General features: G+C 53.8%; 1 protein-coding gene across 1 annotated transcript; it reads right to left on the bottom strand.

Annotated features, from left to right (window-relative positions):
• Nucleotides 1-983: 983 nt before the first annotated feature.
• C15H16orf96 (chromosome 15 C16orf96 homolog) lies at nucleotides 984-26215 on the bottom strand. The gene is made up of 16 exons (XM_060172457.1): nucleotides 25478-26215; nucleotides 22105-22209; nucleotides 19203-19283; nucleotides 18956-19042; nucleotides 16752-18576; nucleotides 14485-14570; nucleotides 14155-14265; nucleotides 12579-12653; nucleotides 10956-11120; nucleotides 9554-9672; nucleotides 8992-9054; nucleotides 5389-5481; nucleotides 2600-2780; nucleotides 2421-2520; nucleotides 1836-1916; nucleotides 984-1430 (listed from the first exon to the last, which is right to left on the bottom strand). The coding sequence occupies exons 1-16, from the start codon at nucleotides 25880-25882 to the stop codon at nucleotides 1144-1146; spliced, it is 3864 nt and encodes a 1287-aa protein (XP_060028440.1). The 5' UTR covers nucleotides 25883-26215; the 3' UTR covers nucleotides 984-1143.
• Between the last annotated feature and the right edge of the window lie 391 nt (nucleotides 26216-26606).

Consider the following 26606-nt stretch of genomic DNA (forward strand, 5'->3'; position numbering starts at 1 on the left):
CTGCAGGTCCAGCAACTTCTGAACACCACTGTCTCTTTTTTGCTGCTTTCCCCAGGGCCCTGGGAGTGGGCACAGTTCCACCCTTCCAGTTCCGGAGGCTGCGCCCTGGGGCCGCCCCATCCAATGCTCTAAGCTGGGAACACCCACCTAGTTCTGGGAGTGCTGCTGGCCACCTAGCAGGGCTGGGCACTCACTGCCCTCTCCTGTCAGCACCTGGAACTGCATGCTGGGGCCTCGCCATTCACCACCACACACACAGTCCACAGGTCTGGGCTGCATGATGGTAGGGGAAGTCTGAGACCCGCCCACCATGGAGGGGAGAGCAGGCAAGGGTGCTGTCAGTAGGGAGTAGTGAGCCAGTCCCTCATCCAAGGAAAAAGGCTTTATTCCAGGGAGGAGTTGCCACAAATACTCTGTAATAGCAGACAGGGGACTGGGGGCCTGCAGCAGCCAGCACCCCTAAAGCGATGTGGATGGTGAGTCACCCGGATCAGGAGCAGCCAGACCACTTGGAAACGGTCCTTGGAGAGAGAAGAGAAGTTGGAGCCAGGGGACGCGGCCTGGAGGAGCTGGGGAAGGGGAGCGGGGTTCTGGCCTGACGCCCTCCCAGAGGCTGCTGGGGGTTTGGGGTCTAACACCCCAACATAAACACAGAAGGAAATTCAGACTGTGAAATGTGACAAAAGTGTCAAGTACAAAAATGGCAGGACTGGACGGGAAGGAAAGCAAAGGGTGCCATCAGCTCTGAGCAGGGAGGTGCCCTGTGGGCAGCCAGTTGTGTGTGTGGGGGGGGTACCCCCTGGGCCAGAGCACGTCAAGACCTGGCTCCAGGCTCCTGCAGAGTAGCCCAGATGCAAATGCAAACATCTTAAACCTTCCAGTTCACAGCGGAAGTGATTGCAAATAAAAAAGGAAGAGGCTATGAAATGTGGTTCCCATGAGAAAACTGTCTGGGCAAGAGTCACAGCCGCGGAGGGGAGGAAATTCTCTGATGAAATGGGTTCAGCAAAATGAAAAGGAAAGCAGTTGTCTTTAAAATCCCGGCAGTTGTGTGGAGCTGAGAAGCTGTCGAGGAATTTCATCGGCTTAGCGGAGGACTGGGTCTGGGCAGCAGGCGGTCTCCGAGACCCAGGTCGATGGGGCTCAAGCAGCCCCCAGCCTAGGCCCCCGCGCCTTCCCCAGGCCTGGTGGGGCAGGTACCAAGCAGTAGGACTCACAATTGCTGTGCTCCTCAGTCGACTGTGTGCTGGCTCTGGACGGCAGGTGCAGGGGCCGAGGGTGCCTGCTGGCCCCCGAGTGCAGCTGGGGCTCCCGGGGCTCCCGCAGGGACGGTGTCAGGGGGGGCAGCAGGGGGGGCAGAGACGGAGGCTGAGCTGGCACACCCAGGTAGGGGCTTGAGGCCACTGAGCTGCCGACCCGGGAGTTGAAGGCTGGAGGAGCAGGAGACACCGATGTGCCCGAGGCTACGGGAGCAGTGCCCTGTGGCTTCATCCCACTAGAGGGGTTTGGGGTCCTGGTCCTTGGGGTGCGGCTGTGCCCCCTGCTCAAGTCTTCCGTGCCTTGGAGAAAGCGCTTTGAGCACCAGAGGGCACCCACAGAGTGGGCTCAAGACTGGGGGTGGCTGCTCAGAAACAAGCAGCCCCCATCCTCGCTGCAGCCAGCTGAGCATGGGAAGCATGTGGGAGCAAGCCCGGGACGGCCTCCAACCAGGACCCCCCGGGGTGAAGCAAGGGGCTGCGGGGGCCTCGGCCCGGGTGGCAGGCCTTTTGGAGGCGGGCACTAGGTGGGAGCCCTAGGTGGGTATCCGGGCAGGTTTCTGGGGGGGGGGTGCTCACGGGGGTGGGTGGCGCTGTAAAAGGTCCCCTGACGCACTCGATCCTCCAGGCTTCGAGCTGGGGGGTGCGGCACCTTCACAGCTGGGGGTGTGAGGGGGGCAGGGGTGGGGGGCTCCTTCCTCCTCTCGACTGGTGCCCTCTGCACACCCACTTCTCACCCATGCACTCATGAGGCACGTGCCTCCCTCCCTCCCTGCATGCTGGTTTTGGGAACCTTTTAAGAACTCATACAGGCACAAAGAGCCAGGTCCCCAATCCCACCCCTTCCCAGTCCCCTGGGCCCCGGCGGTACCTGCCTTGTGCCCACCACAGGGTCTTTCCCTGTCAGAACCCCCCCCAGGTGACTCCTCCCACAGATGGGCCCCACAGCCCTTCCAGCCCCTCAGCTTCTCAGGGAGGCCAGCACCCTTCCTCTGCCAGCCCACAGCCAGCTTCCACGCTCTGACGCCAGGTCTTCACCTCCTGGGCACGTGCTCTGGGTCTGCTCCCACCTCATGCGGGGACTCCGGGGAGGTACTGGCTCTGCTGCCCGCCCCCTCAGAGCCGGGATGAGGTGGGGAGCCCAGGAAGGCCGGCGTCCCTCACCTGCCAGCTCCCTGTCTGCCCCAGACACAGACTGCAACCCGTCCTGGTTCATCCGGCCCTTGTACAGGACCCCGTCCACACCCAAGATGTCCACCTCGGCCTATGGGAAGCCCGGCCCTAGTCAGGGATGTCCCTGTCAAGCCCCCAGCCCCCTCTCCCAAGGGTGGGCCCTGTCTCACCGTGTCATAGTCCCACAGATCTGGGTCCCCGTAGGGGTAGAGGGACGACAGCTGGTAGGACTTGAGCTTGAGGCCGGCTTGGTTAGTGGGGCCGTCCCCCCAGTCCTGTGGGTTCCCCAGGGAGTCCAGACTCCCCTCCTCTTCGCCCATGTCCTGGAGCTGTTGTAGCTGCTGCTGTTCCCTGGGGGATGGGGGTGAGGGGAGGGCAGGGAGGGGGATGGGGGTGAGGGGAGGGCAGGGAGGGTCCTGCTTAGAGAAGCCCAGGATGATTCCAGGACCCCAGCATGCAGAGAGCATGGGGCTGGGGCCAGGTGGTGGCGTGCCTGGTTGAGCACACGCACTACAGTGTGCAAGGACCCAGGTTCAAGCCCCAGTCCCCACCTGCAGAGGGAAAGCTTCATGAGTGGTGAAGCAGGGCTGCAGGTGTCTCTGTCTCTCTCCCTATCTTCTCTTCCCCACTCAATTTCTCTGTCTCTATCCAATAATAAATAAAATAGTAACAACAAAAAAAGCGGGCTCCTCCCAGATCAGGTGAGGGTGCGGCCAGGCCTGTGGGGACAGGCCCATGAGGGGACCCTGGCCAGTGCACACTCAGCCTCCTGTTCTCGAGGAGCTGGGGGTGGGGTGAAGCACTGAGCTCCAGCATGACGTCCTGAGTTCCAGCCCCGGCAGCACAAGTGCAGAAGTAGTGCTCTGGTTCCCTCTCCTCGTCTCTGTCCTTAGTAAGTGAATCCTTCCCGTGAGTAAACAAGTGAAGCATAGGACTCTGTCTGCAGCCCAGCACCACGGGGGGAGTGCTGTAGTATGTCCCCCCACCTTGCCTGTCAGAATGAAAACATGATCAAGAGCAGTGAAACTGGTCTGTAAAAAAAAAAACAGTGGGGGGGGGTCGGGCGGTAGCGCAGCGGGTTAAGTGCACATGGTGCAAAGCGCAAGGACCGGCAGAAGGATCCCATTTCGAGCCCCCCGCTCTCCACCTGCAGGGGAGTCGCTTCACAGGCGGTGAAGCAGGTCTGCAGGTGTCTTTCTCTCCCCTTCTCTGTCTTCCCCTCCTCTCTCCATTTCTCTCTGCCTGTCCAACAATGAACAACATCAACAATGGCAATAATAATAACCACAACGAAGCTACAACAAGGGCAACAAAAGGGGGGGGAAATGGCCTCCAGGAGCAGTGGATTCATGGTGCAGGCACCAAGCCCAGCAATAACCCTGGAGGAAAAAAAAATGGGGCAAGGGGTGTCCGTCAGGAGCCTCCCCTCAAGCCTCCTGAGTGGGCACACGACCCTGGCCCAGGGGCAGAAAGCAGCTAGGAAGTCAGGCTGCCAGGAAGCCGAGGGAGCTGAAAACAACAGGCCGCGGCGCCAGCTCCACATCACCCTGTGACGCAGGGCCAGCAGCTCAAGCTCTGGAGGCTCAGTGTCTTCAGCTGTGAATGGGGCGGCCACAGAGCACCCCTCAAAGGAAAGCTGTGAGGATTCTCCCAGAAAGGCATCGACCAGGGCCATGAAACGTGCATGAGAAACCAGCTGTCCCCAGCCATTCTCGTTTTTCAGTTTTTTATTTATTTGACAGAACAGAGGGAAATTGAGAGGGGAGAGGAGGAGAAGTTAGAGGGGGATAGAGTGGACCAGGAGGTGGTGCAGTGGATAAAGCACTGGACTCTCAAGTATAAGGTCCTGAGTTCAGTCCCCAGCAGCACATGTTCCAAAGTGATGTCTGCTGCTTTCTCTGTCCTCCTATCTTTTTCTTTCTTTTCTTTTTTGTTTATTTTTTCCCTTTTATTGCCCTTGCTTTTTTATTGTTGTTGTTGTTATTATTTTTGATGTTGTCATTGTTAAGATAGGACAGAGAGAAATCGAGAGAGGAGGGGAAGGCAGAGGGGGAGAGAAAGACACCCGCAGACCTGCTTCACCACTTGTGAAGCGACTCCCCTGCAGGTGGGGAGCCGGGGGCTCAAACTGGGATCCTTATGCTGGTCCTTGAGCTTTGCGCCACCTGTGCTTAACCTGCTGTGCTACCGCCCAACTCCCCCTCCTATCTTTTTCATTAAAGAATAAATATAGAGGGAGAGAGACACACCTGCAGACCTTCTTCACCATTCACGAAGCTTCCCCCCTACAGGTGGGGAGCAGGGGCTTGAACCTGGGTCCCTGAGCTTGGTGATGTGGGTGTGCCACTGCTGGCCTCCAGTACTTGTTTCTATTCAGAACCATCGTGATGTCACTGCTCTTAGGTCACTTTTTCATCCAGATAGAAGGGGGGCAGGTGGTGGCTCATCCAGTTAAGTGTGCATATTACTAAGCGTAAGGACCAGGGTTCAAGCCCCCGCACTCCATCTGCAGGGGGGATGCAGGTGAGGCAGGTCTGTAGGTGTCTCATTCTTCCTCTCTATCCCCCCTCCCCTCTTAGTTTCTCTCTGTCCTGTCCAATAAAATGGAAAAAAAAAAAAAAAAAGGCCACCAGGAGCAGTGGATTCATAGTGCTGGCACCAAGCCCCAGATGTAACCCTGGAGGCAAAAAAGAGACAGACAGACACACACACATCAGGGTACAGAGCTTCCCCAGTGTCCTGGTGCTCCCATGTGGTGCCAGGGTTCTGTTCAAGCCATGATGAACAGCAAGGCATGCGCCCTACCAGATGAGCTGTCTCTGCCCCTTCCACAACTCCTGACCGTAACAGCTGCCCTGCAGAGATGTCCCTCCCCGTCCTCCAGGGCCTTACCTTATGTGTCTGGCAGCCCCCCCTCCACGTCTCCATGGTCTCAGCCACGGGTGAGTCCCCCACTCACCTCATGTGCTGCCGCTGCAGGTACTCATAGGTGTTGGCGCTGGCGGGCCGCAGCCGGGACAGCAGCTGGGCTCTGCGGATGGTGATGAGCTGCCTGTGGGAGGTGGGGCCAGCGGAGCTGAGTGGAGGCGTGGGTGGGGCCTGCAGAAGCCCCCTTCTCCAGGAAGCCCAGCCTCCAGCCTGCCTTTTTTCCAGAAAGCTCACGAGTGGGGAGTGGGGACACTGTGGGTGGAGGGACTCCCAGGGGGTCCTACAGAACATAACAATTGTTCTGAGTCTCATTAATAAGTAGAAAGAAATTGGGAGCTGGGCAGTAGCACAGCGGGTTAAGCGCACATGGCGTGAAGTGCAAAGACCAGCGTAAGGATCCCCGTTCGAGCCCCCGGCTCCCCACCTGCAGGGGCATCGTTTCACAGGTGATGAAGCAGGTCTGCAGGTGTCTGTCTTTCTCTCCCCCTCTGTCTTCCCCTCCGAGTCTCTCCATTTCTCTCTGTCCTATCTAACAGTGACATTAATAACAACAACAACAATAATAAAGCAACAGTAAAAAGAAATAAAAGTGGAGCATTCAGGCCAGGTGATGGTTCACCTGCTAGAGCACATGCTTCGCCACACTCCAGAACGCAGGTTCGAGCCTTCCTCAGTTCTCGCCTGTCGAGGGGAAACCTCACAAGCAGTGGGACAGTGGTTCAGCTATCTCTCTTTCTGTTATATCGATATTATTTTTATTATTTTTTTCTTTTTTTAATATCTGATTTATTTAATTTTGAGAGAGATGCAGAGAGAGAGAGAAACACCAGAGCACTGCCCAGCTCTGGCTTATTATGGAGGCGCGGGGGATTGAACCTGGGACTTCGGAGCCTCATGCATGAGAGCCTCTTTTCATAACCATTATGCTATCTACCCCCACAATTTTTATTAAAATTATAAAACAAACCCTCTGCTCACCTCTGGCTGATGGTATTTGATATTGAACCTGAGAGCTCAGAGCCTCAAGCATGAAAGTCTTTTGCCATCTCACCAGCTGTATTCCTGTCTCCCTCTTTCTCTCTCCCTCTCTGTCTGCCTCGCCCACTGTGAAGAGGGAGGAGGGAGAGAGAAAATGGTAACACAGCACCTTAGGGGCTGAGAGTAGCTCCGCTGGTAGCACACACTAGACTATAAAAAGGACTTGAGTCCGGGCCCTGGGCCAGCTCATGGGGGCACCTGCACAGGGAAGTTTGCCGAGTGGCGCATGGAGCCCTGCTGCAGTGTCTCTCCTCTGCCTGTCTCTCACCCTCACCCTCTCCCTACGAAAATAATGAATCGGGGCCGGGTGGTGGCACACCTGGTTGAGCGCACGTATTATAATGCGCAAGGACCTGAGTTCGAACCCCCGGTCCCCACCTGCAGGGGGAAAGCTTCATGAGTGATGAAGCAGAGCTGCAGATGTCTATCTCTCTCCCTCTCTATCACCCCCTTCCCTCTTGATTTCTGGCTGTCTCTATCCAATAAATAAAGATAATAAATAAATAAATAAATAAATAATGAATCTACTAGGAGGGGAGGAGTCAAGCAGGTATAGAGCGCTGCTGATAACCCTAGTGCCAAATACACACACACACACACACACAAAGTGGAACGTCACAACGGCAGCTGAGGAAATTGCTCAACTGAGAGGTCTAGGCTGTCTTTTTTGTTATTGTTTTGCCACCAAGGTTGTCACCGGAACTTGGTGTCTACACGACGACTTCATAGCACTCAGCAGTCTTTTTTTTTTTTTTTTTACCAGAGCACTGCTCAGCTCTGGCTTATGGTGGTGCAGGGGATTGAACCTGGGACTTTGGAGCCTCAGGCATGAAAGTCTCTTTGCATAACCATTATGCTATCTACCCCTGCCCAGCACTCAGCAGTTTTTTAAAAATTAATTTGATGTGGTCCTGGAGGTGGCGCAGTGGATAAAGTATTGGACTCTCCAACATGAGGTCCTAAGTTCAATCCCCAGCAGCACATGTACTAGAGTGATGTCTGGTTCTTTCTCTCTCTCTTCCTATCCCTTTCATTGATAAGTAAATAATATCTTAAAAAAAAGAAAATAATTTGATAGAACAGAGAGAAACTGAGAGGCAGAGAGATAGAGGGAAGGAAGAAAGAGACAGACACCTGCAGCCCTGCTTCACTGCTCGTGAAGCTACTCCCCCCCCCCCCCCCCCGCACGGGTGCGGAGCGGGGGCTTGATCTCAGATCCTTGTGTATGGCAGCATGTGCGCTCAACAAGCTGCCCTTGACTTAAGTGGAAGTGAAGCAGTGCTGCTCCACCACTTGTGAAGCTTCTCCCTTCAGGTAGGGCCTGGAGGCTTGAACTTACCAGGTGAGCTGCCACTGCCCAGCATCAGAGTTTCATGCCCAAGGTTCCTGGCTCGATCCCTGACACCACATGGACCAGAGTGTCACTCTGATTTCCTTTGCTCTTTTCTTTTTGCCTCCAAAGTTATAGCTGGGGCTCAGTGCCTGCACTACGAATCCACTGCTCCTGACACCATTTTTTAAAATTAATTTATTTTCCCTTTTGTTGCCCTTGTTTTTTTTTGTTTGTTTTTGTTATTGATGTCGTCGTTGTTAGGACAGAGAGAAATGGCGAGAGGAGAGGAAGACAGAGAGGAGGAGAGAGGGGTCGGGCGGTGGCGCAGTGGGTTAAGCGCATGTGGCGCAAAGCGCAGGAACCGGAGTAAGGATCCCGGTTCGAGCCCCCGGCTCCCCACCTGCAGGGGAGTCGCTTCACAGGCGGTGAAGCAGGTCTGCAGGTGTCTATCTTTCTCTCCTCTCTGTCTTCCCCTCCTCTCTCCATTTCTCTCTGTCCTATCCAACAACGAATTGCATCAACAAGGGCAATAATAATAACCACAACGAAGCTACAACAAGGGCAAGAAAAGGGGGAAAAAAAAAAAGAGAGGAGGAGAGAAAAACACCTGCAGACCTGCTTCACCACCTGTGAAGTGACTCCCCTGCAGGTGGGAAGCCGGGGGCTCGAACCAGGATCCTTACACTTTTTTCTTGCACTTTGCGCCACGTGCACTTAACCTGCTGCACTACCGCCCGACTCCCGCCTTTTTTTTTCTTGATTTTTTTTTTTGATGGGTCAGAGAGGAAGACAAGACAGAGGGGAAGAGAAAGACAGACACCTGCAGACCTGCTTCACCGCTTGTGAAGTGACTCCCCTGCAGGTGGGGAGCCGGCTCGAACCAGGATCCTTGCTCAAGTCTTTATGCTTTGAGTACTCTGTGCACGTATTCTGGCGCACCACCGCCCAGCCCCTAATAAAGTCAACCTTTTATAAAAGTTTCCCTGCCCCACCCCTGCACCCCTGCACCCCAGTGGCACAATGGCTGAAGCTCTGGACTCTAGCATGAGGTCTCAAGTTCAGTCTCCAGCATCCCTTGTGCCCAAGTGATGTTCTGGGGCTTTTTCTTGTTCGTTTGTTTGTTTTGTTTTGGAGTTTGTCCCTGGGACATCACAGTGACCAGACAGCTGGTGACAGCAGGAAGGAGTGGCAGCACCTCCCACCTGGGCACAGGTGCTGTGCGTGAGCAGTCAGGGCGGGCGCCCCCTGGCGGCTGGTACTCACGGGCTGGTCATCATTTGCACAGGCCGGTCACAGGAGACGCATTTGACCCGCTGGAACAGCTTCCTGGAAGACCCCAGCTGTCAGGAGCTGCCCTCCCGCTGCTGGCCACCCAGCTCAGCTCAGCTGGGCCCTGCTGACTCCTGGGTGTCCCACTGGGGCAGAGGTGGAGCTGAAGTGTGTGTCCTTGTAATCCCACCCCCCCTCCAAACACAATGGAGGCCCTCAGACTTACAGGCTTCACATGGACACTGCGGGCAGGAGGGATCTGAGGATAAGAGCCAGCCCCACCCCCAGCTCCCCAGAACATGGAGGAACTCTGCGTAAGGTGCTGTAAGGTGCTGGGTTCCTGCACCAGTCCACCCGGACTCTCCTTGTGTTTGGCCTTGAATGGCCCCTTCCTTCCCTGGCTTCAGCTTCCTTGTGTGAGAGGGACAGACACCCCCACTCTGAGCCTGAGGACTGTCCACCCCCTTGTGCACACACCGGGCAGCCCTGCCCCCACCCCCAGCCAGGCCAGGCGCACCCTCTGTTCTCCTCCCCAGAGAGATGTCTCCCCACTCACCTCCTAAAGCCGGCAGCACTGTCAGGGTCAAACCGGAAGCCTTCAGCCATCAGCTTCCTCATCATCTTCCAGACCTCGTCCAGGTCCACTTTCAGGGTATCCAAGTCCCGGTGGATCAGCTGCAAGCAGCCAGAGGGCCAGTTGGTCTCCCTGCGTGCAGTGCAGAGCCTTTACCACACACTGGGGTTAGGGACTGAGCCTGAGAGCAGCCGCAGGAGCAGCAAGCCCACTGCTCCCCTGCAGACCCCAAGAACCTCTCCCTGCGATCCCCAGACGCTAGGAAGTAGACACACAGTGGTGAGTGGGGACACGCGGCTTTTAGGGGTACAGAGGAATGCCACAATCAACTTTATTTTACCTTAAAAGATATTTTACTTCATTTTCATCAGAGAGAGGGCCAGGTGATAGCACACCTGGCTAAGCACACATAATATTAAGCACAAGGACTGCACAAAGACCCGGGTTTGAATCCCCAGCTCTCCACCTGCAGTGGGAATGCTTTACGAGTGGTAAAGCAGGTCTGCAGGTGTCTCTCTTTCTCTCTCTCCCTCTCCCTCTCTATCTCCCCCTCCTCTCTCAATTTCTCTGTCCTATCCAATAAAATGGAAAAAATGGCCACCATGAGCAGTGGATTCTTAGAGCCAGCACCAATCCCCAGCGCTGAGGATTGAAACTGGGGCCTCAGAGCCTTAGGCATGAAAGTCTTTTGCAGAACCACTATGCTGTCTCCCCAGCCCTTTTACTTAAAATATATATATTTTTATTCAGTGTTCCAGGAAGTAAGGCAGTGTTAAAGTGCTGGGCTCTCAAGCTTGAGGTCCTGAGTTCAATCCCAGGCAACACATGTACCAGAGTGATACTCTGCTTCTCTTTCTCTCTCTCCTCCTACTCTTTTCATTAAGAAATAAATAAAGGGGGAGTCGGGCGGTAGCACAGCGGGTTAAGCACACGTGGTGCGAAACGCAAGGACTGGAACGGCTTAAGGATCCCGGTTCGAGCCCCCGGCTACCCACTTGCAGGGGAGTCGCTTCACAGGCGGTGAAGCAGGTCTGCAGGTCTCTGTCTTTCTCTCCCCCTCTCTGTCTTCCCCTCCTCTCTCCATTTCTCTCCTATCCAACAATGACGACATCAATAACAACATCAGTAATAACTACAACAACAATAAAAGACAACAAGGGCAACAAAAGAGAAAATAAATAAATAAATAAAAGAAAGGGAGAACCAGAAACTCTTTCTGGCATATGTAGTATTGGGGATTGAACTCAGGACCTGCGGCGTGGAGGTGCTGTGCCAGCTTCGATTCTAGCCCTCAGGAATTGGGGGGGGGAGACAGACATGTGTTGCCTGGTGCTGCTCAGCTCGGGCAGTTGGGGACCGCGGGGAGCGGCACGGGGACACTCGCCTTGGTGGCCATCTCCTCGTTCAGCTGCTTCACCGTCTTCTTCCAGTCGTCGTCCTGGGTGACAAGCCTGTACATCAGGCCCTGGACCAGCTCATTCAGCTCGGACGCCAACACCTCCAGGTCTGTGCGGTTCGCCTTGAGTGCCAGGATGCTTCTGTCTGCTTTCTAGGGGGGAAGGGGGACTCAGAGAGGCAGGGTGCTGGGGTGGGGGCTGGAGGGAGCTGGGAAAGTTTTCTTAGTTTGGGGCCCAAGACATCCTGTCTTGGCTTAAATCCCTGCTGGGAGGGTCAGCAGATCTAAGCCAAGGGTTCTCGCCCTACCGCAGCTCCCGGGAGGGAGTCCAGGACCGGCACACGCATGAGGTGCTGCCAGGCGGGCTCCTGGGCCAACTGTTTTCAGATTTGGTTTCAGAGAGTGAGACAGATACACAGAGACAGAGCAACATCAAAGCACCACACTAGCATCCACAGGCACTGTTCGTGATGCAAAGGCTTAAACGCAGGGCCTCAATTTACCAGGTAAGCTACCTCCCGGCACCCGAGTCCAAGGTTTTTCTGTGACTGAAAAGTTGCATAGGGACCAGGCAGTGACGCACCTGGCTAACTGCACACGCTGTGGTGTGCACGTAACTGAGTTCAAGCCCCTGGTCCCCACCTGCAGGGGGAAAGCTTCATGAGTGGTGAGGCAGGGCTGCAGGTGTCCCTCTGTCTCTCTCCCTCTCTATCTCCTCTTCCCCTCTCAATTTCTGTCTCTAATAATAAATAATTTTTTAAAAAAGGAGTCGGGCGGTAGCGCAGTGGGTTATGCGCACATGGCGCAAAGCGCAAGGACCGACATAAGGATCCTGGTTCAAGCTTCTGGCTCCCCATTTGCAGGGGGGTCGCTTCACAAGTGGCGAAGTAGGTCTGCATGTGTCTTTCTCTCTCCCTCTCTGTCTTCCCTTCCTCTCTCCATTTCTCTCTGTCCTATCTAACAAAGACAACATCAACAATAATAACTACAACAACAATAAACAACAAGGGCAACAAAAGGGAAAATAAATATAAAAAAAAAATTTAAGTTGGATATAAGTTATTTTCTTTTTCTTGTCCCTGGAGCTTCATTCCAGGTCAGTTTTTTGTTGTTGTTTTGTTTTGTTTTGCTTTGCTTTGTTTGTTTTTTACCAGAGCACTACTCAGCTCTGGCTTATGGTGGTGAGTGGGGATTGAACTTGGGACTTTGGAGTCTCAGGCATGAGAATCTCTTTACATAACCATTATGCTACCTACCTCCCATCCTGCAGGTCAGAGAGACAGAGATAGAGGAAGGTACTACAGCACTGAAACTTCCTTCAGTGCAGTGAGGGCCGGGCTTGAGCCTGGGTCGGCCGCAAGACAAGGCAGGCCTAAGACCCCAGTGAGCTATCTTGCTGGTTCAGATAACAAGCTGTCACTCATCCTAAGTCACAGAAAATAGGAGCTGACGGGACAGCTTTTGAGAAGCTCGCCAAGCTTTTCACAGGAGTTTGGGTGGAAGAGGCTTCTACATGTCTCTCGGGTGACTTCATCTTGGCTGTGGCTGTGTCCCTGCGTAGGAGAGTGGAGCTCAGGGACAGGACAGAGCGGCAGGGCTCTGCTCACTCACCTCCTTCAGTTCTTCCTCCATCACTTGTCGGTCCGCCTTGATCTTTTCTAGATGTCGTATTTGATCCTGGATTACCTATGAACAGAAGCAAAGGCATGTCAGCCACCCTGGGAAGCACGGAGAGAAGGTCGGGTGCCCACACCCACCCTCAGGAACCTGAGAAAAGGCCAAAGTGCAGGGTGGATGGCAGGCAGAATGGTGAGCACACTCAGGCCTGGGCTCCAGGTACCCAGATGAGAAGGGAGGGGACACAGGGATGTGGGGTGAGCTGTCCCTGTGGTGGCATCCTGCGAACCTGCTATTCAGTGAGCAGGCCCGAGGAGGAGGAGGAGGAAAAACGCAAAGCAACACTGATGCCTGGCCCCTAGAGACCGAAGACAAGGCCGTCTCCTCTGGCCTGCAAGGCCCACAGGAAGCCCAGAACTTCAGTCTAGCCGGCAGCTCACCACTGAGGCACCAGCCACACCAAGCCTGAGTGTCAGGCCAAAGCCTCAAGTCTCACCCCACCTCCCCACGAGGGCCTGGCTCCCGTTCATGCCGCCCTCCCCCCACTTATTCTCTCCCATCACAGCATGGAGACGCACCTGCTTGGGAAGAATCACACACCCAGGGGCCCTTTACCCTAAAGCTGGAAAAAGACTTCTACTTCTCTCTCTCTATTTAAATATATATGTTAAATTAAGCATTAAATAGAGACAGAGATGAATCAAGAAGGAAGGGGAAGATAGATATCTGCAGGGGGGCTGGGTGGTAGCGCAGTGGGTTAAGCGCACATGACGCAAAGCACAGTGACCAACACAAGGATCCTGGTTTGAACCCCCAGCTCCCCACCTGCAGGGGGGGTCGCTTCACAAATGGTGAAGCAGGTCTGCAGGTGTTTGTCTGTCTCTCCCCCTCTCTGTCTTCCCCTCCTCGCTCTATTTCTCTCTGTCCTATCCAACAATAACAAGGGCAACAAAGTGGGGAAAATAGCCTCCAGGAGCAGTGGATTTCTGGTGCAGGCACTGAGCCCCAGCGACCTGGAGGCAAAAGAGAGAGAGAGAGATCTGCAGCATTACTTCAGCACTCATGAAGCTTCCCCCCCTACAGATGGGGACAGGGGGCTTGAACCTGGGTCCTTGTGCACTGTAACATGTATACTTGGTCTGGCTTCCGTAATTGCTTCCCCACTGAATATGGGTGTTGACAGGTCAATCCATACTCCCCCACCTCAATTCTTTATTTTGTGGCCAGGGAAGTAGCTCTGCTGGTGCAAAGTAAGATTCGCATGCTTGAAGCTCCGTCCAGTTCAATCCCCGTGTGCTAGAGTGGTGCCCTGCTTCTCTCACCCTCTCACGTGACATGCTATCTCGTATGAAATCAAATAGGAGTTTGAGAAGATCAGTAAGTCACAAGCAGCTCCAGCATCAGGCAAGACTGGGTGGTGCCTGTGTTGCTGACCACTGGGTCACCGGCCTCTCGGAGGTGCCTGGCTCTGAGCAAAGGAGGTGATGTGAAGGGGGAGGGCATTCCCGTGCTGCCAGCTGTGGTGGAGTCCGCCGTCCCCGGTCAGGCCTTGGCCCCGGGGCCTGCTGACCTTGAACTCGCCCATGCGCTCCTGCAACCTTTCCACGGCCTTGTCCAGCACGATGTACTGATCCTTCATCATCTCCATCTGGTGCCCCCAAACCCTCTCGAGTTCCTCCTCCTAAACGGGGAGATATGGATGTCCACAGTCTCAGCTCAAGGATTACCATGGTCAGGAGGGGCCTGAAGCACATGCCCACCCCAGGTGTCCCCCACCTGCTCCTCACGGGACACCAGGCATCTGGGCCCCCGCCCTTTGCAGCTGCAGGGCAAACGGTGGTGGGTCTGGGGTGGGAGCTCCCTCCAGTTCTGGGTCAACAAGTTTGCTTGGGACACGAACCTTTATCCTGGAATCCAGGATCCCGCAGACCTTTTCCTGCAGCATGTCCACGGTCATCCCCAGCTTGGAACCGACTCCAATGGTGGCTGAAAGCGAAGGGGGGGCAGCAGTGGGGGCCTGTGATTCCACCTCTAGGGCACGCTGCTGGCCCACTGGAAAGGCACTGGCAGCCTGAGGGCCTCTGTGCTCATTTAAATATTCCCAGTAGAGAGTCGGGCGGTATAGTGCAGCGGGTTAAGCGCAGGTGGTGCCAAGCCCAAGGACTGGCGTAAGGATCCCGGTTCGAGCCCCTGGCTCCCTACCTGCAGGGGAGTCACTTCACAGGCGGTGAAGCAGGTCTGCAGGTGTCTGTCTTTCTCTCCCCCTCTCTGTCTTCCCCTCCTCTCTCCATTTCTCTCTGTCCTATCCAACAACAACGACATCTTTAATAACTACAACAACAATAAAACGACCAGGGCAATAAAGGGAATAAATAAATACTCCCAGTAAACTGTGGGTTTTTTGTGTGTTTTCTTTTTCCCTCCAGGGTTATTGCTGGGGCTCAGTGCCTGCACCACAAATCCACTGCTCCTGGAGGCCATTTTTCTCCCTTTTGTTGCCCTTGTTGTTACTGTTGTTGTTGTTGTTGGATAGGACAGAGAGAAGTGGAGAGAGGAGGGGAAGGCAGGGGGAGAGAAAGACAGACACCTGCAGACCTGCTTCACCACCTGTGAAGCGACTCCCCTGCAGGTGGGGAGCCGGGGGCTCGAACCGGGATCTGTACTCTGGTCCTTGTGCTTTGTGCCACGTGCGCTTATCCTGCTGCACTATCCCCCAGCTCCCTCATAATGGTTTTTAAAAAAATGCCCAGAGAGATGGCTCAGCAAGGAGAGTGCATACCACACAAACCTGAGACTCCAAAGTCAATCCCTGACAGTGTATCTGCCAGGTGCGCCACCTCCTGGTGCCCTAGATTAAACAAACAAAAACCACAGTTTATGGCAGTAGGGCGGTGGTGCAGCAGGTTAAGCACACGTGGCGCAAAGCGCAGGGACCGGCATAAGAATCCCGGTTCGAGCCCCCGGCTCCCCATCTGAGGGGAGTCGCTTCACAAGGCGGTGAAGCAGGTCTGCAGGTGTCTGTCTTTCTCTCCCCCTCTCGGTCTTCCCCTCCTCTCTACATTTCTCTCTGTCCTATCCAACAACAAACAACATCAACAATGGTAATAATAATAACCACAACGAGGCTACAACAACAAGGACAACAAAAGGGGGGAAAATTTAAAAAATAATAAAAAAAGGAAACATTGACAAAACCATAGGATAAGAGGGGTACAACTTCGCACAGTTCCCACCACCAGAACTCTGTATCTCATCCCCTCCCCTGATAGCTTTCCTATTCTTTACCCCTCTGGGAGTGTGGACCCAAGATCGTTGTGGGATGTTTGTTTTTAGAGAGGGAGAGACAGAGACACGGCAGCATTACTCCACCATCCATAAAGCCCCCCTCAGCCTATCCATGTTTCTCCCATGTAGTTCTTGATCCCAGGCTCTGGCAGTAGAGGCGTGTGTGTTCTACTAGGTAAGCTATCTTCCTTCCCTCTAGTGTGTGTGTGTGTGTGTGTGTGTGTGTGTGTGTGTGTGTGTGTATACATATACATATACATATACATATATATATCATGCCTGGGGTTCGAGTCTGTGCAATTCCACTGCTCCCAGCACACTTAAATTATTTACTTGACATGAAGGAGAAGGAAAAATATAACACAAGCGAGAGGAGAGGGTCAGGGGTAGATAGCATAACGTTTATACAAAGAAACTCTCACGCCTGAGGTTCTGAGATCCCAGGTTCAATCCCCCACACTACTATAAGCCAGAGTTGAGCGATGCTCTGGTTAAAAAAAAAGGTGGGGTGTCGGGAGAGAGAGGAAGACAGAGAGAGAGCCAGAGGATAACTCCAGCACATGCACTGCTGGGGATCACACGCAGTACCTCATGTTTAAAAGTTTAAGTACTAAAAAAAAAAAGTTTAATTATTTTATCCATTATGTATACTTTTTTCTTTTTTAAATATTTCAGAGAAAATCTCCAGAGCTTGCTGCCCCCTGCCCCCAACTCTAAGATAAATCCCCTCTGTGCTCCTGGCCACACAGAGCCTAGGAAGAGGCTGGTACTGATGCCCTAGGAGCAGTGCTGAATGGCTGAAAGGAGATTTTGAGATTTTGTTGGGTGAACCCACGGAAGGAAGGGGGTGCTGCTCAGGCTGCAGGGGCCCAGTGGACCTACCATAGTCGTCCAGGTGATGGTACAGGCTGGACGTGAGCTGGGCAAGCTCCTCCTTCAGGGAGTCGTGGCGGATGGGCATCTGGGCAATGTGGCTCATGGAGGACTTCACAGCCAGCTTCTTCTCCTCAGGGGTCACAGCTTGCTTGGCGGCCTCCATGGCCCGGAGCAGGTCTGAGCTGGGCGGCACGTCTATCTCCTCGTAGGCTGAATCCAGCCCGTCTTTAGCCACCTGGCTCTTCAGGTACTCATCCAAAGCCCCCCGGGATGAGCCGGCACCCAGGTACTCCCCGAGGACGCCCAGGGCCCCGGCGGCCGCGCTGCTGGAGGCGATGGTGGCCAGCTTCGTGGCAGGGGTGTCCTTCAGCAGCTTGGCCTCACCCTGGGAGATCTGGGCGGCGGCGGCGGCAGCGGCGTTGTCGGTGATGGAGGCCGTGTCCGTCAGCTTGATGACAGGTATGTCCTGAAACATCCTGACCGAAGTCTGGGAGGCCTGGGCTGCGGTCGCAGCAGCTGCAGCAGCAGCAGTGGCGGCGGCGGCAGCTTTAGCCTTGGGGGACGCCGTGCTCTTGGGGCGCTTGGTGAGTCCTGGAGTTTGGAATTCCTCAGGGAGGGCGCCCTGCGCAGCCTCCTCCTGAGTTTCTGGCGTCTCAGCCTCCTCCCTGTCTTCCGACACAGATGAGAGCCGGTACCCCTGGGAGCGGCGAGACTGAAACCACCGAGATGGAGGCCACCCCAAGCCCTGCTCTGTGGCTGGTGGCCTGAAGCCCTGGGCCTGGGGTGGCATGATGGCCCAAGTGTCTCGGCTGGGTGGTAAGCCGCCAAAGTTCCAGAAAGGCCAAGTATTCCACCTGGCTGGGCCTCTGGGGACAGCAGGCCAGCCTACTGGTGGTGTGGGCCAAGAGCCTGGGCTAGGCCTGAAGCCAGGGACGGCCTGGGGTCCAGGGAAGCCTTGGGGTCCAGGGAAGCCCTGAGGTCCAGGGAAGCTCTGAGGTCCAGGGAAGCCTTGGGGTCCAGGGAAGCCCTGAGGTCCAGGGAAGCCGTGGGGTCCAGGGAAGCCCTGAGGTCCAGGGAAGCCCTGGGGTCCAGGGAAGCCCTGAGGTCCAGGGAAGCCATGGGGTCCAGGGAAGCCGTGGGGTCCAGGGAAGCCCTGAGGTCCAGGGACGGCCTGGGGTTCAGGGACGGCCTGGGGTCCAGGGACGGCCTGGGGTCCAGGGATGGCCTGGGGTCCAGGGAAGGCCTGGGGTCCAGGGAAAGCCTGGGGTCCAGAGAAAGCCTGGGGTCCAGGGAAGGCCTGGGGTCCAGGGAAGGCCTGGGGTCCAGGGAAGGCCTGGGGTCCAGGGAAGGCCTGGGGTGCGAGGAAGATCTGGAATCCAGGAATTGGCTGGGTCTCGGGGCCAGGCTGGACTTCAGGCCCAGGCTCGGGCCCTGAGGGTCTGGATTCAGCCTGGGTGTCAGAGGATGATCTTGGTGTCGGTGTCAGTGATCGCATGAAGCTCGGGCTCCTCTCAGGCTCCTGTCCAGGCTCGACCAAGGGCTCAGGCTCCATTATCTGTGGCGGCTCGGCTGCCTGGGTCCTGCTGAGGCTGGAAGGGTCAGCTGTCTCCTGGAGCCGCCCCAGAGCCTCATCCTGCAAGGCGGCCTGTAGCAACGGGGCCTGCGAGAGCCTGTCCCGGTCACTCAAGGAATCGGGGACCGCCTCCGGCACCTCCTTTGTGAACTTCCTGATTATGTCGGATTCCGCCAGGCTCCCAGCTCTCTGCAGGATCTCCTCCTCTGGCAGATGGAGGTGGGCTGACCACAGGCTGGAGTCCTGTGGTATAGCTCCCTGCAGGGAAGTCAAGTCGGGGCGGGGCAGGCCAGGGGTGCCTCCCCTCCCCCCTTTATTTTCAATATTTATATTTTTATTTGCTTATTTTTATTATTTATTTTCCCTTTTGTTGCTCTTGTTTTACTGTCGCTGTAATTATTGTTATCATCGTTGTTGTTGGATAGGACAGAGAGAAATGGAGAGAAGAGGGGAAGACACAGGGGGAGAAAAAGACACCTGCAGACCTGCTTCACCGCCTGTGAAGTGACTTTGCAAGTGGGGAGTGGGGGGCTCGAACCGGCATCCTCATGCTGGTCCTTGTGCTTTGTGCCACCTGTGCTTCACCCGCTGCGCTACTGTCCCACCCCCTGCCTCCCCTCTTCCTGACCTCACTCACCGGGGTGAACATGGCCTCATGCAGGCTGCTCCAGAGCACCATGTCCTCGACTTTGGGGATGGACTGCATCTTATTCTGGAGATATATCTGAGAGGCGGTGAGGGGGGCAGGAGTGAGGGGAGAGGGTTCCCTTGTAGCCCACCCTTGCAAGTAAACAGGGCTTTGTGGGGTGGAGTGTCCAGGCCACTGACACCCGCAGCTCCAGGCAGGGCCTGGCCCTCAGGGAGGGAGCGGATGAGGCCCTCACCACTTCCCGCTGCAGCTCACTCATTTTCCGATTCTGCTGTTTCAGGTCTTCACAGACCACGTCCAGTTTCTCTGGGTACATCTGTTGAAGGCGCAATGATGGTAGGATGGGGTTGGGGGCTCTTGGTGTTGCCCTGCTTCCTCCCAACAGCCAAATGCAAGGACTTGGCTCTAGATGGCCAAGTCAGAGAAGAGAGAAGAGAGTCCAAAGCCTGCTGGCTTTCTTGGGAAGCTGGAAAGGGTGGAAGAGGGCTCCTTGGTTGAGGAAGTCTGGGAAATGCTGGGCTTCTGTTGTGCAGAATTTCTGGGACCTCTCGCAGACCGAAGTCCTAGAGGTGGGCTGAGGAAGCATGGTTTCTCCCACTATTTAGAGAGAGAGAGTGAGAGAGAGAGAGACCACAGCACTGAAGCTTCCATCAGTGTGGTGGGATCCAAGCTCAAACCTGGGTCGAGCACATAGCAAAGCAGTGCCCTCATTATCCAAGAGATTTTGATGGCCCTCTCATGAAACTCTCAGTATCTGGGAGTCGGGCGTAGCGCACTGAGTTAAGCACAACACATAGTACTAAGTGCAAAGATCCTGGTTCCAGCCTTCAGCTGCCCACCTGGTGAACAGGTCTGCCAGTGTCAGTCTTTCTCTCCCCCTCCTCTCTCAATTTCTCTCTATCCTATCCAAATGAAAAAAAAAAATAGAGAGAGGGAGTCGGGCGGTAGGGCAGCGGGTTAAGTGCACGTGGCACAAAGCGCAAGAACCAGTAAAAGGATCCCGGTTTGGGCCCTCAGCTCCCCACCTGCAGGGGAGTCGCTTCACAAACGGTGAAGCAGGTCTGCAGGTGTCTGTCTTTCCCCCCTGTCTTCCCCTCGTCTCTCCATTTCTCTCTGTCCTATACAACCACGACAACAACAATAACAACAATAATAACTACAACAATAATGGAAAAGAACAAGGGCAACAAAAGGGAAAATAAATTAATTTTTAAAAAAATATTTAAAAAAATGGACAAAATGGCCTCCAGGAGCAGTGGATTCATAGTGCTAGCACCGAGCCCCAGTGATAACTTTGGAGGAAAAAAAGAAAAAACTCTCAGTATTTCCTATAAAAGAAATAAAATCAGTGATCTGGGAGGTGGCACAGTGGATGGAGCACTGGACTCGGAAGTGTGAGGTCCTGAGTTCAATCCCCGGCAGCACATGTACCAAAGTGATGTCTAGTTCTTTCTCTCCCTCCTGTCTCCTTAACAAATAAATTAATAAATAAATAAAATCTTAAAAAAAAAGAAAGAAAATCAGTCTTAAAAAAAAAAGGAGGGGGGGTGAAGGGTAGATAGCATAATGGTTATACAAACAGACTCTCATGACTGAGACTCCAATGTCCCAGGTTCAATCCCCACACCACCATAAGCCAGAACTGAACAGTGTTCTGGTAAAAAAAAAAAAAAAAAAAGTGTACAATGGACTCCCAGAGAAGTGGAAAATAAAATTTTTTATAAAAAGGGGGGAGTCGGGAGGTAGCGCAGCAGGTTAAGTGCAGGTGGTGCAAAGCACAAGAACCAGCATAAGGATCCCGGTTCGAGCCCCCGGCTCCCCACCTGCAGGGGAGTCGCTTCACAGGCGGTGAAGAAGGTCTGCAGGTGTCTGTCTTTCTCTCCCCCTCTGTCTTCCTCTCCTCTCTCCATTTCTCTCTGTTTTACCCAACAACAACGACATCAATAATAACTACAACAATAAAACAACAAGGGCAACAAAAGGGAATAAATAAATATTAAAAAAAAAATTAACAGAGGGGGGCTGGTGAAACAGTTCACTTGGGTAATGTGTTGTTTTGTCATGTGCATGACCTAGGTTAGAATCTAGCCCACACAGAAGTTGAAAAACAAGATCAGAAGAGAAAACACAAGTAGAACCTGAACTGAAGTTGGTGTATTGCACCAAAGTGGAAGACTTGGGTGGGTGAGGGGGATGTCCAAAAAGGATGACAGAGGACCGAGTGGGGTTTGTATTGTTGTGTGGAAAACTGAGGAATGTTATGCATGTACAAACTATTGTATTTACTGTCGAATGTAAAACATTCATCCTCCAATAAATCAAAAAAAAAAAATCTAGCCCACATCTGACTGACAGAATCTATGGTCTCTTCCTCTCTACCTGTCTTTATAAAAAAACTTTTTTAAAATTATAGAACCTTGGGGCCAGGTGGTGGCGCACCTGGTTAAGCACACATGTTACAGTGTGTAAGTTCCCAGGTTCGAGCCCCTGGTCCCCACCTGCGGGGGGAAAGCTTCATGAGTGGTGAAGCAGGGCTGCAGGTGTCTCTCTGCCTCTCTCCCTCCTCCTTCCCACTTGAATTCTAACTGTCTCTACCCAATAAATAAATAAAGATAATAAAAATATTATAGAACCTTAAAAATAGAGTTTCAGAAGAAAGGGAGGGAGGGAGGGGGAGAGAGAGGACCCACACTCCATAAACATGGTGCTGAGATTTAACTAGGAGCCTTGGGCATACAAGTCCTGCACTCTACCAACTAAGCTATTGCCAGTTGCTGAAAGGCATCTTCTAGAAAGGGAAAGTGATTCTTTTTCTGCTGAGCTGCTGGACCCAGGGACAAGGACCCAGGGCTCAGGCAGGACAGAGGGCAGCATCACCGACAGCTAGACCTGGCCAGACCTGAAGGTGTCCTTGGACTTTTTAGTCGTGAGACGACAAATTCTCTCTCTTGCCTGAGCCAGGAGGAACTAGGTCTCAGTCACCTACAGATGGTGAGAAGTGGGCTAGAAAGTTCACATCCTGGCAGCCCCTCCCTTACCCCCTCGACCAAGAACAGGCTTTCTAGGTGTACCCTGCCAACCCAACCCCCAGGCTCTGGATGGCATGGTCATCACAAAGGATGATGGGGAGGGTCTACCTTGACAAACATGTCCTTCAGCAGGTCCACGTCCTTGCGGAGGACCTCCACAGTGCTCTTGAGTTTGTGGATTTCATTAAGCAAGTCCTGCACAGTCTTCATGGACTGAGGAGGGCAAGAGAGGAGGGTGGTGAAGTTGGCATGAGACACAGGGAGAGGTAAAGTGTAGAAGCTCTGACAAGCTCCTGGCTCTGACAAGGCCTGGGCGGGATATTCTCAGAGTCCAGAAATGACACTAAGCTCAGCAGTGCTCTGAATTCATGGGAGACCCATGTGGAAGCACATTAAACAAACAGAAACCACTCAGCAAGGGGCAGGCTGTGCCCTCTGGTGGGGCCACTAAAGCACCAACAGAGATTCTTTTTCTTTTACCAGAGCACGGTTAGCTGTGGTTTACGGTAATGCAGGGGATTGAATCTGGGAACCGGAAGCCTCAGGCATGAGTCTCTATCTACCCCCACTCAGATTTTTTTTTTTTTTGCCTCCAGGGTTAAGCACTGGGGCTCAGTGCTTGTATTATGAATCCACTGCTCCTAGAGGCTTTTTTTTAAATGTTTTATTATCGTTATTTACTGGATAGAGACAACAAGAAATCAAGAGGATAGGAGAGACAGAGAGAGAGAGAGAAAGAGAGACACCTGCAGCCCTGCTTCACCACTTGCAAGGCTTTCCCCCTGCAGGTGGGGACCAGAGGCTTGAACCCAGGTCCTTGAGCACTGTAACATGTGCAGTCAACCAGGTGCACCACCATCAGGCCCAGAGGCTATTTTTTCTATTTTGTTCCCATTGTTGTTATTGCTGTTTTTGTTGTTGGACAGGACAGAGAGAAATGGAGAGACATGGGGAAGACAGAGAGGGGGAGAGAAAGACAGACACCTGCAGACCTGCTTCACCACCTGTGAAGCAACCCCCCCCCCCCGGGATCCTTAACCCACTGTGCTACCCCCAAACTCAGATATTTTTCTTTTTTTCTTTTGCCTCCAGAGTTATTGCTGGGGCTCAGGGCCTGCATTACGCAAGGACCAGAGTAAGGGTCCCGGTTCGAGCCCCCAGCTCCCCACCTGCAGGGGAGTCACTTCACAGGCGGTGAACCAGGTCTGCAGGTGTCTACCTTTCTTTCCCCCTCTCTGTCTTCCCCTCCTCTCTCCATTTCTCTCTGTCCTATCTAACAACAACAACATCAATAACAACTATAATAATAAAACAACAAGTGTAACAAAAGGGAATAAATAAAAAGGAAAAAATAGCCACCAGCAGTGGTGAATTCATTGTGCAGGTTCTGAGCCCTGGTAGCAATTTAAAGAATAATATTATGAGGGCCAGGTGGTGGTGCTCCTGGCTGAGCGGACATATTACAGTGCACAAGGACCCGGCTTCAAGCCTCTGGTCCCTACCTGCAAGGGGGAAGCTTCATAAGTGGTGAAGTACGGCTGCAGGCATCCATCCCTTTGTCTCTCTCCCTGTCTATCTCCCCCACCTTCTCGATCTCTGGCTGTCTCCAATAAATAAAGATAATAAAAATTACGGTAAATAAATTTTGTTTCTCAGGGGTCAGGCGATAGTGTAGTGGGCTAAGTGCCCATGGCGCAAAGCACAAGGACCAGCTTAACGATCCGAGTTCAAGCTCCCGGCTCCCCACCTGCAGGGGGATCACCTCACAGGCGATTTTGTTGTTGTTGGATAAGACAGAGAGAAATGGAGAGAGGAGGGGAAGACAGAGAGGGGGAGAGAAAGACAGACACCTGCAGACCTGCTTCACCGCCTGTGAAGTGACTATCCTGCAGGTGGAGAGCTGGGGGCTCGAACCAGGGTCCTTAGGCCGGTCCTTGTGCTTTTCGCCACGTGCGCTTAACGCGCTGTGCTACTGCCCGACTCCTCAATTACCTCTGCTTCTACCCTCTTCCCAGGACTGTCCCAGCCTGCCCAGCCCCCAGTGCTCCTTATGCCAAGCTGAAGTTTCCCTCCTTGGCCCCCAGCACCTCAGGGAGAGGCTGTCCCACAGATACAGGTCTCACTATGCCCCACCCCCTCAGAGACCTATGGGAGGACGGGAGGACAGAGGCTGGACTTTGCTCCCCCAGGATGAGCTCCGCAGGGATGAGAACTAGGCTCTGGGCAGGAGGCGAAAGTGTGTCTCTGTGGCTGTGCCACCAGCAAATTCATAAACACTCTTGCATGTTCACAAAATCGGGGTGATGCTCTCCCCTTTTCCCAAGTTCCTGCAGATCCTTTCCTCCCTGTCCATATCCCCAGCAGGAACAGAAACAGGGTACTAGGAAGACAGTATCATGGTTCTGCTAAAGATCTTCATGCTTGTGGCTCTGAGGTCCCAGGTTCAATCACCAGCACTGCCATAAGCCAGAGAGGTGAGTGGTTCTCTGGTATCCCCCTCTGTGTCTCTTTCCCTCTGTATCTTTCTTTCTTTTTAAAAAATTATTTATTTATTTACTCATGAAAATGACAAGGGGAGAGAAAAGAAAGAATCAGACGTCACTCTGGTACACGTGCTGTCGGGGATTAAACTTGGGACTTCATGGCCTTATCCACTGGGCCACCTCCGGACCACTCCCTGTATCTTTCTTATTAAAATAAAATATTTAAAACACCCTATATATTATGTGAGCCCCATCCAGTTAACATTTGCATATGGGTTCACATAGTATACAATTAGCCTTTTTTTCTTTTTTTTTTCGATAGAGAAGGGGCCAGGTGGTAATGCACCTGGTTAAGTGGTTACAATGATGTCTGATTCTTTCTCTCTCTCCTCCTATCTTATGAATAATAATAAAAAATATGAGGGGGAGAGAGAGAAAGAACCAGATATCACTCTGGTACATGTGCTGCTGGGGTTTGACCTTGGAACCTCATGCTTGACAGTCCAATGCTTTATCTACTGTGCCACCTCCTGGATCACCCCTCCTATTTTTATCATTACTAAATAAATGAAATTTTAAAAAGAGAGAGAGAGATCTGCAGCCCTGCTTCATCACTCATGAAGCTTCCCCCGCCACAGTTGGGAAGCAGGGGCTTGAACCCTGGTCCCTGTGTACTGTAATATGTGCGCCATCACCTGGCCCCCAATCAGCCCCTTTACAGCAGACCCTTTGGTGGCACTGAGTGCACTCACCATGCTGCTCAAACAGCACCTGGACTGATGCAGGACCTTTTCACCACCCTGTAACTGAGTGGTCTCTCCCTCCCTGCAGCTCCAGCAACCACCACCCCGCTCCTCTGGAGCCCGTCTCTGTGGCTGGCTTCTTTCTCAGCAGTCGGGACAGAGGTGAGCACGAAGCAGGCTCTGACGGGCTCCCAAGGGCCCACGGGGACATGGGGGTGAGGAGGGGCCCAGTGTCAAGAGCAGAGGGGGCCTTGCCTTGGCTACGGCTTCCTCGTTGGCCTCCACCATCTTCCGTATCTTGATGGTGGTCCACAGGTCCTGGGCGACGCGGCTGCTGGCCGAACTGCCCTGCGGCGTGTGCACCGAGGACATATCCTGCAGCACAGTCAGCTGGCTCTCCATCTTGTCCATGCGGCCCACCAGCTGGTCGAACACGTTGTGGATCTTCTTGACAGGGGAGACGAAGGGCAGGGAGTCCCCTTCCTGGGGCAGGGACAGATTCAGGAAGTCCTCTTCCCCGGAGAGATGCCTCCTGCTCTCGGCCAAGTTGCTCTGCTCCAGGATGCCATGGAGCAGGTAGTGCAGGGCCTGAAAGTTCACCACGCCGCACTGTGGGATGGCCACGTTCACCAGCTCTGTGAATGTGAGTGAGAAGCTCATCCTGCCGGCCGTCTGGGGAGCACTTGGCTGGGCTTCTGCAGGTCTGTGGGGGGAACAAGGGTGGCCTTTCAGGACCTGTGAGCCCCAGAGAGGGGTCCTCAGGGGCCCAGGAGGCTGCCAGTCACCACAGTCTGGGAGAGAATGGCCTCTGTCTGGCCAGAACTCTGAGAAGTTTCTGGTTGCTAGGACACCACAGAAGGTGGGTAGGCAGGCACGCTTCCAAGAGCCTGGTGGGGCAGGTAAAAGGCCCAGCTCAGCCTGGAGTAGGTGGTCAGCTAGCAGCTGGTGAATACCTTGTAATTCAGGCCTTGGATTACGTAAAAGGCCATCCTACTGAGAAACACAGAGGGGAGGTAATGAGAGGCAACTCTCTCCTCAGAAGTCTCCAGCATCAGGACAGAAAACAGTTCTGGGGGGCTGAGCAGTGGCGCACCTGGTTGAACGCACACATTACCATGCGCAAAGATCTGGGTTCAATTCCCCCTTGGTCCCACCTGCAGGGGGGAGATCCACAAGCAGTGAAGCAGTACCGTAGGTGCCCCTCTTTACCTCTCTCTCCCCTCCCTCTCAATTTCTCTCTGTCTTATCAAACAATCAATGAGTAATAATAAAAAAAATAGTTTTTGAAGTCAGGAAATCCCAGGGTTTGAGTCTGGAGAAATGCCGCTCCCAAGACTGCAGGGGTGTCGGCCAGTGGGGGACCTGCACATCCTGGGGTCACACT

This window comes from Erinaceus europaeus, chromosome 15 (genome assembly GCF_950295315.1).
Source record: "Erinaceus europaeus chromosome 15, mEriEur2.1, whole genome shotgun sequence".
NCBI classification, from domain to species: Eukaryota; Metazoa; Chordata; class Mammalia; order Eulipotyphla; family Erinaceidae; genus Erinaceus; species Erinaceus europaeus.

Bases quoted from the DNA above. Each gene is read 5' to 3' on its own strand.
- C15H16orf96 (XM_060172457.1), bottom strand. From the start codon at position 25,882: ATGAGCTTCTCACTCACATTCACAGAGCTGGTGAACGTGGCCATCCCA. The intron at 12,654-14,154 runs GTCAGCAGGCCC...TTCTGTTCATAG, and splicing joins AGCGCATGGGCGAGTTCAAG to GTAATCCAGGATCAAATACG. The intron at 9,673-10,955 runs GCGAGTGTCCCC...GGCTGCTTGCAG, and splicing joins ACGAGGAGATGGCCACCAAG to CTGATCCACCGGGACTTGGA.